General features: G+C 40.3%; 1 protein-coding gene across 1 annotated transcript in view; it reads right to left on the reverse strand.

The window, feature by feature from the left end:
- Window positions 1–1,459: 1,459 nt before the first annotated feature.
- The window catches only part of LOC109464677 (fatty acid amide hydrolase-like), a 13,111-nt gene continuing 1,959 nt past the window's right edge, over window positions 1,460–12,611 (reverse strand). The window contains exons 3-20 of the mRNA XM_019761716.1: window positions 11,510–11,547; window positions 10,073–10,210; window positions 9,922–9,981; window positions 9,488–9,608; window positions 8,934–9,026; window positions 8,270–8,433; window positions 7,760–7,845; window positions 7,328–7,411; window positions 6,980–7,057; window positions 6,245–6,286; window positions 6,090–6,125; window positions 5,567–5,655; window positions 5,239–5,275; window positions 4,322–4,470; window positions 3,418–3,480; window positions 2,763–2,838; window positions 2,202–2,286; window positions 1,460–1,708 (exon numbers count right to left, since the gene is read on the reverse strand). Coding sequence (XP_019617275.1) covers window positions 1,510–1,708; window positions 2,202–2,286; window positions 2,763–2,838; window positions 3,418–3,480; window positions 4,322–4,470; window positions 5,239–5,275; window positions 5,567–5,655; window positions 6,090–6,125; window positions 6,245–6,286; window positions 6,980–7,057; window positions 7,328–7,411; window positions 7,760–7,845; window positions 8,270–8,433; window positions 8,934–9,026; window positions 9,488–9,608; window positions 9,922–9,981; window positions 10,073–10,210; window positions 11,510–11,547 — 1,638 coding nt within the window. The 3' untranslated portion in view covers window positions 1,460–1,509. The remainder of the gene's footprint in view (window positions 1,709–2,201; window positions 2,287–2,762; window positions 2,839–3,417; window positions 3,481–4,321; window positions 4,471–5,238; window positions 5,276–5,566; window positions 5,656–6,089; window positions 6,126–6,244; window positions 6,287–6,979; window positions 7,058–7,327; window positions 7,412–7,759; window positions 7,846–8,269; window positions 8,434–8,933; window positions 9,027–9,487; window positions 9,609–9,921; window positions 9,982–10,072; window positions 10,211–11,509; window positions 11,548–12,611) is intronic.

Here is a 12,611-nt window from a genome sequence, read left to right on the forward strand (position 1 = left end):
ATTTGTACTTTTTAATCATTTTGTTAACCAAATAATATGCTGGTGAAACATGATTATAAGCAGCAATATCACTATCAAGTCTACTCTAGAATCATCACCTGGAATGATAAAGCTTTTTGATATAGACTATTGCTTTTTAAACTCTTTCTCTCTAGATCTCTACACCAATCCTGACTGTCCATCAAAATCAACAGTTCAATCAATGATAGCATAGCAATTAGCAGTTCAACCAATGATAGCATAGCAAGTAGCGATTCAACCAATGATAGCATAGCAATTACAGGTGCAACTAGTGGTGCATACCGGTTCACTGGACTTGGATCCGGACTTGTAAAAATGTTTAGGTTCAAGTCCAAAAAAACCTAAAAGTCAAGAACCGAGTCCGGACTTATTACCATAAAAGACCATTTCACATACCCCTTTTCTTTTTAAACCACCTAAAACCTTCCGTAGATTCCAAAATCTTTGCTGCAAAATGAAGAAAACATTGCCATCGGGCATCGTCAAGTACCAGCCTCCATGTTATGTGGCCAAAGTTTCACCCAGACAACATTGCAAGGTTGCCAACATGCAATTTTGTATATGCCATGGGTTTAGGTCCGGACTTAAGTCCGGACCTGAACCTAAACCTCTGGACTTGAATCCGGACCTGAACCTGAAATTGGGTTTAGGTATGCATCACTAGGTGCAACCAATGATAGCTTAGCAATTAGTGGTTCAACCAATGATAGCATAGCAATTAGCGGTTCAGCCAATGATAGCTTAGCAATTAGCGGTTCAACCAATGATAGCATAGCAATTAGCGGTTCAACCAATGATAGCATAGCAATTAGCGGTTCAACCAATGATAGCATAGCAATTAGTGGTTTAGCCAATGAAATGACACAGTGACATATAGGAATGAAGGGAAAAAGCTACAATATGTTTAAAAATTCAAATATTAATTATATCAATCCTGAATAGATATTGGTAAATTGAAAAAAAAATGTATAAAAAAACTACTTGAAGAAAAACTATAAACTGAAAACTTAATAGAAAATTATTTATTGTTACTACATAACTTTGAGCTAAGATCAGCAAAGCGGGGCTATGGGATCGGTACATGTGTAGAACCTAGAACTTCTAGCCTCTACTTAAAGCTTGAGGATGCAGCTGGAAAGAGTAGAAACTGGCCAAACAGACAGATGACATGCCACGGGAGTTGGCTCACTACAGAGTACAGTTTGCCGATGGCATCGGTCTATGGGCAGAGCCTTAAGAACTTCTAGCCTTTTACCAGGCTCTGGGAAGCAGCTGGAAAGACAAAATAGACCCTCAAATAACATGCCAGGGGAGTTGGTCTTCTTGTTGGCCCACCAAAGAATACAGTTTGCCACTCAAGAAGACCAACTCTCCTGGCATGTTATCTGTAAATTTGGCCAATTTCTACTCTTTCCAGCTGCTTCCCGAAGCCTGTTAGAGGCTATACCATTTCTAGAAGTCTCAGAACCCTATTTGTGGAGGTTGTTGTCAGCCCAGCAGTGAGAAGTGGACCTGAGGCTTGGCGTGTTTGGTGCCTCTCTCCACGGCGTGGGCCACCCTCAGCATCACACTCTCCTGCCACCAGCCGGCCTGCACCTGGAGGCTCATGGGAAGGTTGTTGCTGCTGCTGTAGCCAATGGGGACGGTGATGCCAGGGATGCCAGCCAGGTTACCCAGGAACATGAACCTGTGGGGGGGTGTGGGGGGAGGGGATAGAGATGTACATGTACTGAAATACTGACTTATGTTATGTTCTCTATTGAGTCCATTAAAAACAACAAATAATCTCATAAAAAGAAATTTGATGTAATAAAAACATCAGACAGATCAGTTCTATATTGTATCCTTTAATAATCTTTCTACATTAATTTCTTTCTTCCTTCTTTACATTTTTGTACTTCATTTGCTACCTCTCCTTCTTCCCTCTCTCCTTTTAAACACTGACTAACAATCTTTCTCCATCCTTACCATCTTTCTCCTTCCTTTCTTTTTCTTCCCTTCCTTCCTCCCTCTAACCCTTCTTTCCTTCCTTCATTTAGCAAAACACTAAATAATCTTTCTCATTCCTTCCCTCTTTCCTTCCTCAATCCTCCCTTCCTGTCTCCCCTCCTTTCTTACTTCCTTCCTCCCTCTCTCCCTTCTTGCCTTCTTTCATTTAGCACAAAATAAATTCCACAGACCTCATGATGGCACTGTCCTGTGTATCAGGGGTCCTGCCATAGGTCAGCGCTCCCAGGCTTGTCCGTGGTGCTAGTGCCCCAGTGCCTGTTAATAAAGCACACATAATTCATACACGTTTTAACTCATTTATTTCTCACGCAAAACTTGTGTAAATCTTGTTTGAACTGCGATTGCAAGTTGTGTAAAATCTGTGTAACATGCAGTTAAAATTTGTTTAAAAGCTGTGTAAACTACATGCACGCTGCAATCATACAATGTATGTAGCTATTTATAATACATAACCACCTGCAGTTACTTGAACATCTACACACATTTTACTTGAGAAATAAACATGATTCAAACAAAAAGTGTACAGCTTTTGCAGAGCTTGTGCATGTGTTTTAATTGAGAAATGCATAGCTTTTGATCACGTTTTGCACAACTTTTGATCATGTTTTGCACAACTTTTGATTGTGATTTGCATGTGTGTAGATGGGAAGTTATTTGAGATCTGTACTATAACGTTATGCCACAATCTATGGATGAAGGAGTGACTGTAAGACATTGAAGCTACTACTCACCAGGAGTGATGATCACATCCACCTTGTTGAAGATTTCCTTCAGGAAATTCATGGTGCGAGTCCTTTGCTTCATAGCCTACAAGATAAAAATTGATACTGCAGTTACAGGGTTCTAGCCAGTGTCTGTCTTTCTGTCACTTGACAGAGCTCAGAGTCATGATGGACAAAATTTTGCCAAATCTATCATTCTTGCGATAAAAGAGTGGCGCTGGGTGGTGTAGTGGTTAGAGCAATCGACTATATGAACCGGGTGACCCGGGTTTGATTCCGAGTCATACCCGGGGCATGTACATGTCTGAATATGCGCCCCGACGTTGTGCCCTTGGGAAAGGCACTTTACACGAATTTCCTCACTTCACCCAGGTGTGACTTCGGTTGGGGAAAGTCGTATTGAGGTCACCTGGCGCCGAATGGCTGCCGTATAGACCCTTGCAACAGTTCCACAAAAATTTGTGGAACAAATATGTGTATCATGTGTATTATTTGATTGTTGTGATTTGTATTGATTGATACCTGCATCAATTCAGCCGTATAAAGGCCGCGACTGCACGGGTACTGTTTGGACAATAAAAACCATTTATAAAAAAATTGGTGTATACAGATACGGGAATTTCACACGAGGAGTTAAAAAGGTGCTTCCAGATTTGCGTCTGACCTGAATGTAGTCATACGCTGGGATGGTCTCTCTCATGGCCAATAGTCCACGGGTGGGCAGGGTCTGTCAAACACAGAAAACATGAGTCACAATCAATGGTTAACCTTCTATCTGCTGTCTGATCTCATTAAACTAAAACAAAGTTGGTGACAGTTTTTAGTATATATTGGTAATCAATAATTTCCAAATTCTGATTGGTGCAGGACTTATGAAATTAAATTTGTCTTGTGAAGATAATCTTCTGTGTGAATTAGTGAAAGAGTATCAAAAAGAGCAGGGGGTCCTTCTTGATGTGAGTAGTTCGGGCCTTACAGTCTGGTCTCAGAGATGACATCTTGGGGAGATGATGGTCACCTGTTATTTCAATCCTTCCATAAATGTGGTAAATCTCAATATATGAAAACGTCACAAAATCTTCAACAAATTAATGTAAAAAGAATATCTGTTCTGCTGCTCATATGTTCAACCTGATTCTGTAGAAATTAATGTGTTTGTAGATAACAATGCCTTCTAATTTACATACATTTGTATAAACCTGCCAAATACACTAAGATTTATTTTCTATCCAAGTTAAGCATATTCTCACAAACAAACAAACAAACTAAAGGACAGTAGCAGTTCCTATGGTGTGGTCTAACCATAGGAACTACCCTATGTACTTAACATATCAATGACCTTATGAACCTTTGTCATGTTCAACAGGTTTTTCCAGTTGCTTTATCGAGTTCTGAGAGTTCATTAGTTATGCTGAAGAAGAGTGGTGGATGTCACTCGAAACGTCCGGATATTATTTCCGTAATTTATCCAGTAGTAGAGATTGAATTTCCTGAGTAAACAAACAAACTGTTCACTGGTTTATTTTGAATCCTGATAACGCACTACATGTACATAAACAGTCCCTTACCAGCTTGTTGTACATGGTACTGAAACTTTCCGCCAGGGCGGTGGCCATCTCCGTGATGACGATGCAGGTGTGAGCGATCCTGGCCTCCTCCAGCTCCGGGATCTGTACGTCCACGATGTCGGCACCACAACGCTCCAGGTGCTCAATGGCTGCAGACAGAATAAGTACAGTGTACAATGTACATTATGAACAACATCTTGGAGTCATTATTGTACCATGCATGAGTTTTGTTAGCTGTATACGAAATTAGAAATGTTTGTCATTTTTTTCCATCTTGTATAGATTTGTGTGATGGTTACCTCCTTGCTATGCTTAGCTATACTAGTAAATAGTATAACTAAAGGACATGAACTTTGAACCAGCACTTTTGTCTTCTTCTGTCACCTGGCTGCTTTTTGGATAAGAAGACCAGATTCTATAGCTCCCCAGGGTGGTCTACAAGTTTGACTGTGCACAGTAGTGAGTCACACATTAGAATCCTCTATCAGGCTTCGGGAGGCAGCTGGAAAGAGTAGAAATCGTCCAAATAATATTGCCAGGATAGTAACAGTCTGCTAGAGAGTACAGTTTGCCACTTCGGGTGCGGCAAATATAACTCTCTATTTGGCAAATTTCTACTCTTTCCACCCGCCGCCCAAAGCCTGGTAGAGGCTAACACATTAGGACTATACAATCAAAGGTGCATGGCCCTTAATTTTACCTATCTAAACACATAACTTAAGACATTCCCTAGAGTTGTGTCATGTGGTGAAATGGTAGGATATTCAGCCCAGAACCCAGAGGTCCTGGGTTCGAATCCAGCTACATGCCTTAACATTGTGTCATAAGGCACTTTATACGACTTTCCTCACTTCACTCAGAATTTAATCAGCATATATTACAGGTACTTACAAAAAACTTGTCTTTACATGTCTCACCTTTCTCACAAGCTGCAACAATACAGTTGGAGGAATGCTGGATGGGCACAACATATTAAAGAACATGACTCAGCTTCTTAACACCAAAAAAAAAAAAAGACTCCAAAACAAAAATTCATCTTTTTTGCCTAAAGCAAGTGTGAAATGATTAAAAAAAATAATTTTATATCTTACTAGAAGCATTTATCAATATTTAAGTAAATTAGCCTATTGGTGAAATTTCTTTTCATATCACAGCACGTAAATAAAAAAATCAGTCAGCAACAATCTTAATGTAAGGCCATGCATTCAGCATATCCAGTATGAATGAGGTTCCTAGTGAACTCACCCTGAGGTAGCGCCAGTCCACCCCTACCCGGATACCAGTCAGGTTGGTGTTGTCCAGATTCTCAAAGTCAATGATTGGCTGGTTCAAACCTGAGGGAACACCAATCACAGCCTGGCTTGTAAAGATAGCTTACTAGTAATCTCCTTGAAACTTGACTACCGGTAATACTATTTTTTTTAGAAACCTGAAACTCATTTTATGAGTGAAGTAAAACTACTACAGTTTATGGAAGCCGATAGTACCAGAGTTGTCTACATGTATTAAATCTCATGTATGACTGTTACACATCTAGTCTATACTTAGCCCCATGGAGCAAAAAATTCCAAAAAATATGGTAAAAGGTCTCCATTTGTTTGAAATATTCTCCACTGTTCTTGGCATGCAAAGTACACTTATTGTTTGGGGTAACATTTCAGTTTATATTGCCATTGGGTTCTCCTTCCATCTGTACAAAATACTGCAGTGATAAACTTTACAAATAAAAATATACAGTTCCATACATTTGTAGGTTTGTTGAACTCACCATGTGGATACTTGGGGTCTGGTCCTGCTGTCAATGCTGTGAAAATGTAAAATGGATCATGATGTCCAAAACATTATAACTTATTCAAATAAGAACCTTTTCTACAATCCAGAAGAAATGTGCCTACGGTAGGTTAAAGGTTAATGTTTACTCACCAAAGGCAATGGCAGCGTCCCTAACAGAAGCAGCAATGGGACCTGAGGAAAAAAATTATGTAGGGTCAACGTCCACAAAATGTACTCTGCCTGCACGAAATCCTTAATGCATAGAATTTTGGCACAATATCTCTTTTTTTTTATTCATGGGTAGTGCTGTGTACCTAAACCCACATTCAGGTTTAGGTCCTGATTCAAGTCCAGAGGTTTAGATTCAGTTCTGGACTCGTAAGTCTAAACCCATAGCATATACAAAATTGCATGTTGGCAACCTAATGCAAAACTGTGGCCACATAACATGGAGGCCGACACTTGATGATGCCTAATGGCATTTTGCAGCACAGATTTTGCAATCTATGGATGGTTTTAAGCGGTTTGGAAAGAAATGGGGTATGTGACATCTGCTTTTTTGTAATAAGTCCGGAATTGATTCTTGACTTTTAGGTTTTTTTGGACTTGAACTTGAACATTTTTACAAGTCCGGAACCAGTCCAGCAAACCTGTACACAGCATTACTCATAGGGTGTCTGGCAAAACTAGTCTGCAGACCTTGGGTTGGTTTTGGGGAATACAAAGAATATTGTTCAATAACAGTTAACGATAAATTCAGGATAAGAAATATGAATGACATGGAAGTAAATGGAGAATTGTGCTACATAAGGAACTTCTCAATGTGGAATTAAAGTAGACAGCTCCAATTCACATTAAAATTGCAGACCCTGAAAGTTGACTCACCAACATGCAGGATTGAGGCACATTCACACGGCGTGTCGGGGAGTTTACCACCATGGTCACTCACACGGCCAAATGTACCTGGAGACAGGGAAAATACAGTAGTCGATTCAGGGCTCAAAATACGTTTTTCTACAAAACTGCACTGATGCAGGTATCTTAGGCCAAAATACATCAATCTGTTAACTCCTTAAAGCATAGTATATTCCTATTTTCACCCTCCTTTATGTGTTTCGGTGTATTCTGGTGTATTCCGGTGCATTCTGGTGTATTCCGGTAATTAGGCTGACCCATACGTCCTACTTGTTCAATAAAGTACATGTATCAGTTCAGAAGAAATCCGTTGCTCACCTTTCAGCCCTACCACACCACATAGTGCTGCAGGAATACGGATAGATCCACCCGCATCAGTTCCAATGGCAATGGGACAAATCCCTGTAAAATGACAAAATAATTGATGGTTACTCATTGAAGAAATGCAATTATCACATGAATAGATACATTTGTAATTATACGTTATCAGGGTACAACCATATTGAACTTCCTCAATACAGGCAGAATCCTCCCTCCCATAATGTACAAAAGTAAAGTCATCACAAATTAAATGTTTTCAGAACTACAATGTAATAAGTTGGTTGTGGGTACAGTATATTGATAGGGTCCTGTAACCCATATCCTCTGGTAAAAACTTTTTGGTGTGAATTGCCTGAACTAGTCTTTCTTTACCGACAATATCCCCTGATTCTGATACGAGAAAAAGAGAGGTTTCTCAATTTTACTGACCTGCACCCACAGCAGAGGCTGAGCCACTGGAGCTGCCGCCTGTGAAGTACTGTGGGTTATATGGGTTCTTGGCCGTCCCATGGAGCCTGGGGTATCATTGGAACAATAACATGTACATGAAACACTAGCTTACAATTCAGCGCTACTTTCTTAGTTGCGCTGCCACATGCTAGAGATTGTACTCATCGATCAATCAATAAACAATTATTATTATTAAAATACTGTGGCTTATAGGAATATGCACAAGCTGGTGTCATTTACAATATGACAATACTGAATAAACGGATAAACGATAGATGATAAACCAGAGAGACAGAGAGGGGGGAGTGGGAAAAGAGAGAGAGAGAGGGAGAGAGAGAGAGTAAGAGAGAGGGAGAGAGAGAGGGGGAGAGAGAGAGAGAAAGAGAGAAAAAGAGAATCTTAGGGTAGGCAATATTCAGTCAAAACGAGTCACACGTTTACTTCTGGACAAAGTTTTTGGTTGTACTTAAGAAGACACAGCTTCCTTACTTGTTAGGGTTACATCCAGTGACGCCCATTCCCAGTTCGTGCATGTTGGCAGTACCCAGAATGACCGCGCCCGCCTCCCGTAGCTTGGCCGCGACAGTGGAGTCTACAGAGGCAGGGGTGTCACAGCCAAGGCAGTCTGTTCCACTACGGTGGTAGTAAGGCACCTAGGATGTACACATACACAGACAAGAAAGAAAGAAAGTGATCTTAATCTACCAGTAGATCACTGAAGTGCTAATCTCCGACTGGTTGTGATAGAGAAGACAGACAATATGTACAGTATTTACAGGTACTTACTTGGAAAATTCCCCTAGCTGACATTTTGACAAGCACAATGAAAGAAAGAAAGAAAGAATTCAAAGTGATCTTGATCCAGTTTTAGCTCACTGAAGAGCTTATCTCCCACTGGTTGTGACACAGAAAAGACAGACAATATGCAAGGTCTTTAGAGGTTCATAGTACTGGGAAAATTCCCCTAGCTCTTTTGGACAAGCACAAAGAACAGTAGACCACTGCAACCCTTTCCAGTGGGGTACATGTTGGGTGGCAACAGCCAGGATTTAAACCCCCAACCTCTTGGTCCAGACACATGGTTAACCAGTTGCTAACCACTAAACTATGCATGCTGATCTAATATGGTTGTAACTTCATTGTATATGCTTACCACTGCGAGCTCCTCCTTGATACAGACAGGAACTCCATCCAGTGGGGAGAGGGGAGCATTCTTCCTGTAGCGCTCAGTAGAGGCAGCAGCCATCTGCAAGTTAGAATGAATGAAAGAACTGACATTAATAAAAAAAAACTTGTACATTTTTTCCCCATTGGACTAATTATAAGCACAGGTCAACAATGTTGTCATATTATTTGGACAGTTTTTCTATGACAGAATGTATAACAGTTACTATAAGGCCAATTTAGTGTGGCATATTCAGATGTCACATTGTTCCCTCAAAGTCCAATGTTCATTGTGACTTGGGTAAAGAAATTCAGGAAATTAGACTCTACAACAGTCAAATGCAGTTTTATGTGTTGTATATTATTAGATTATGTTGGTGTCGTGAATCTGTATGTTTTGTTCGTGCCTGCATTGTATTTTATGTATATGTGAGGTCAGCACAATTCAGCGGTCCATAATTTTTATGTACTGCTGCCATGCTGACCACAGTTTGACTAAAGATTTATTAAAGAAAATTTAGACTTAGGAAAATTGGACTGTACCTTCCTAATTTCTGCTACATCGTACTGAACGATGGCCCTGAGTGGAGGTTTACTCCTCTCGCTGTCCTGGATAGCCTTGATGGCTCGCTCCGCAACTTCTGTGGGCGTCATGGTCTCTGAGCTGTGATAAAAACAACACAAAAACAGAAATACAGCGCTAGCGTCCAACTTACGAAGGCAACACGCTAACCACTAGGCCAAAAGGTCCAGATCTGTTGGACTGGGGCAGTAAGTGGTGCTTGAACCCCACAAACCACCATTATAGATAACTCTTCCAATAAAGTCTTTCACCTAATCTAGTGTAGATTGATAGGGTTTAGAATTTTAGATACATAAGCTACATATCGTTGAATGAAAATAACCATTTTTTGTGTGATCTTATTTTCTTATTAAAAAAAATCTCCAATAGCCAAGAAAACACAAAGACCACTCACGTGTATGCCTGTATGAAGTCAGCTACTTCCCAGTGGTGAAAGTCATCTTGGGCCTTCGTTCTAAGTTGAAAGAAAGCAAAAACGAACATTAAGTATTTAATTAGACATTCATCTCCAATCCCCAATAAAAAAAATCCTTGTCTTTTCTCACCTGGGTCGTGTGAGGTCAGTAAGGTCAGTGGAGCTCTTGCTGCCCAAAGGCATGCTGGGACCATCAAAAGGCATGATGGGATACATGGTGGGGTCCTCTGGAATCACAATCTTCCTCAAGAGATTGCCATTGGAAGTTCTGGCAAGAAAAAGCAGTGAGAAAACATTTCAAAAGTTTTGTTTAAGCTAGTCTATTTGTCGACATATAATTTGGTATGGAGCACATCGGCAGAACGTACTGTGTATTTGCATATTCAAGGATGAAATCCTGTCTATAGTTTTCAAATATCGTGTCGGAAAAGTCGCAATGGGCGATATTCTGGTGCAATGTTGACAAAACATCCGACAAAAACTAGGTTTTGCTAAGGCACAGTATGTTCTGCCGATGTGCTTTTTATGGTGAGGGATTGTTTCTGAATAGTGGGGGGAAGGTATAGAATCTGGGATAACAGAACATGTTCCAATCTCTTCATTCATTGATTTCTTTAGTCAACATTTAGTATCTGTTGATAACCATCTCTGTTAGATCATACTTTTTGACTCAGAATTGCCACGAAGATTTTCTGATAACATTTGGGTTGTGGTTTTAGTTGTGCAAAATTCTTATATATAAATCAACTCCTCATTGGAAAACTGTGTCTACTGCTGGTGGTGCACTAGGGGTCTGCCTAAATACCTCAACCGACCTCAACCAACTCATAATAGCTATATACAGAGTGATTTCCAGCCTGACATCCAAGCTGCTAAGCACGTATGCCTACCGGCTTGACCTCCATTGACCTCCGTCAAACCAGAGGAATAACTTTTAAAAACTGGTAAATATGTCAGAGTTACAGTGTTTTTTCCATTCATACAAGCATAGACAATGTATCCAGAGCGTTGGAAAAGGTTGTTAGCCCATGTATACTGCATTACGCGGTCGGTTGAGGTCGGTTGAGGCCGGCTGAGGTCGGTTGAGGTATTTAGGCATACCGGTGCACTAGTTAGAGATAGCGTGGAGTCCAGTCATGGTTTAGGCCGACTCTCTTTGGGCAGCCCACCCTAACCATGATAGACTGGACACCAGGCTATCTCTAACTAGTGCACTGGTAGTTTTGATTTGATTTGATTTATTGAAACTGCAACAGAGCAATACACATGGAACAGAGGCAGCTGTTGCTGGTGTTGTGTCCCGCACATAGAAACGAATACTGGACAGACAATACTCATTTTCGCTTGAGTCTAGTGGGGAAAGTCGTGTAAAGTGCCTTTCCCAAGGGCACAAGATCGGTGGCATGTCAGGACTTGAACCCGGGACCTCTTGATTCTGAGTCGCGCACACTGCCGCTGCGCCACACGACCCCACAGTTTTGGTACAGAATGATGAAGAAAGAAGAACACAAAACTATTGAGAATCAGGAAGATGACTTCAGGGATACATGTACTACTCAGTACTCACTTGTATGCATGGGGAATGAGAATTTTTGTCCCAAAGACCTGAAGAAAGAAAAAAAAAGACAAAAACAAAACTATGAGATGATGTTTTGATGAAGAAGGAAGGGGTGAAAGGATTTGTAACGGGGCACCTAAACACTCGCTCGCTCGAAAACATTAACTTTTTTTGACTGAACCAGTGCAAGGAGCCCTGTTACAAATCGAATGATAAGTTATACACAACGTTTCATTGTCTCTTGATGGATAGATAAACAAACAATTACTACTTTGCCACAGTAGAACGTATCATGTAAGTTCTCTTTTGGGGCCACTGTCTCCACTGGTTGTTTAAAGATGACTTGAACAGCACTAATAAATTGCTATTATTATCATCATCATCAACTCCACAATTGCAACTTAGTAGAAATATGGGTTGATCAGATAGTACTTGTATGTTCTCTATTGCTTTACGAACTCTTTGACCCTTACTCTCATCTGCCGAATAAACATACCCCCCGGAATAAACGTACCCCCCGGACAAATCTTCAAAATCAAATAAACATACCCCCGGAATAAACATACCCCCCGGAAAATTACCAAAATTGACGGGTAACCTGTGTCTCTTGTACTAAAATGTGCCCTTACTGATATATGCACAAATCTTTAACTGTTATTTGCAATTAGGAATTTAAATAGACAAAAAAAACAGCATTTAATGTTTCGTATTTTGATAAGCACCACCCATGACAATAGAACATTCAGACGAATTTATGCACGCGGTGATTGCAAAAACTGGCCCGAAAATGACAAGTTTCTCGCTACAATACGCGTTTATAAACGTCTTCACGTTGATGATTTGTCAATTTTTTTCACACGAAGTTGAAAAAAATTACTGGTTTTCAAAAAATTAATAAACGTACTGTGCAAAATAAGAACATACTGGGTGGATGTTTGGGCCCAAAAAAATAAACGTACCCGTATGTTTATTCGGCAGATGAGAGTACTTGCACTTAGCTTTCAGACATCAGATTTTGCACAGTCGACCGATCAGTAAAAAATAAAAAGCAAATTATTTTCAATGGAGTTTTGTTGAGTAACTCACTGAGTTGATCAGAGTTGTGAGAATC

The sequence above is a fragment of the Branchiostoma belcheri genome, unplaced genomic scaffold (genome assembly GCF_001625305.1).
Source record: "Branchiostoma belcheri isolate BF01 breed outbred unplaced genomic scaffold, Haploidv18h27 scaffold14, whole genome shotgun sequence".
In the NCBI taxonomy this organism is placed as follows: Eukaryota; Metazoa; Chordata; class Leptocardii; order Amphioxiformes; family Branchiostomatidae; genus Branchiostoma; species Branchiostoma belcheri.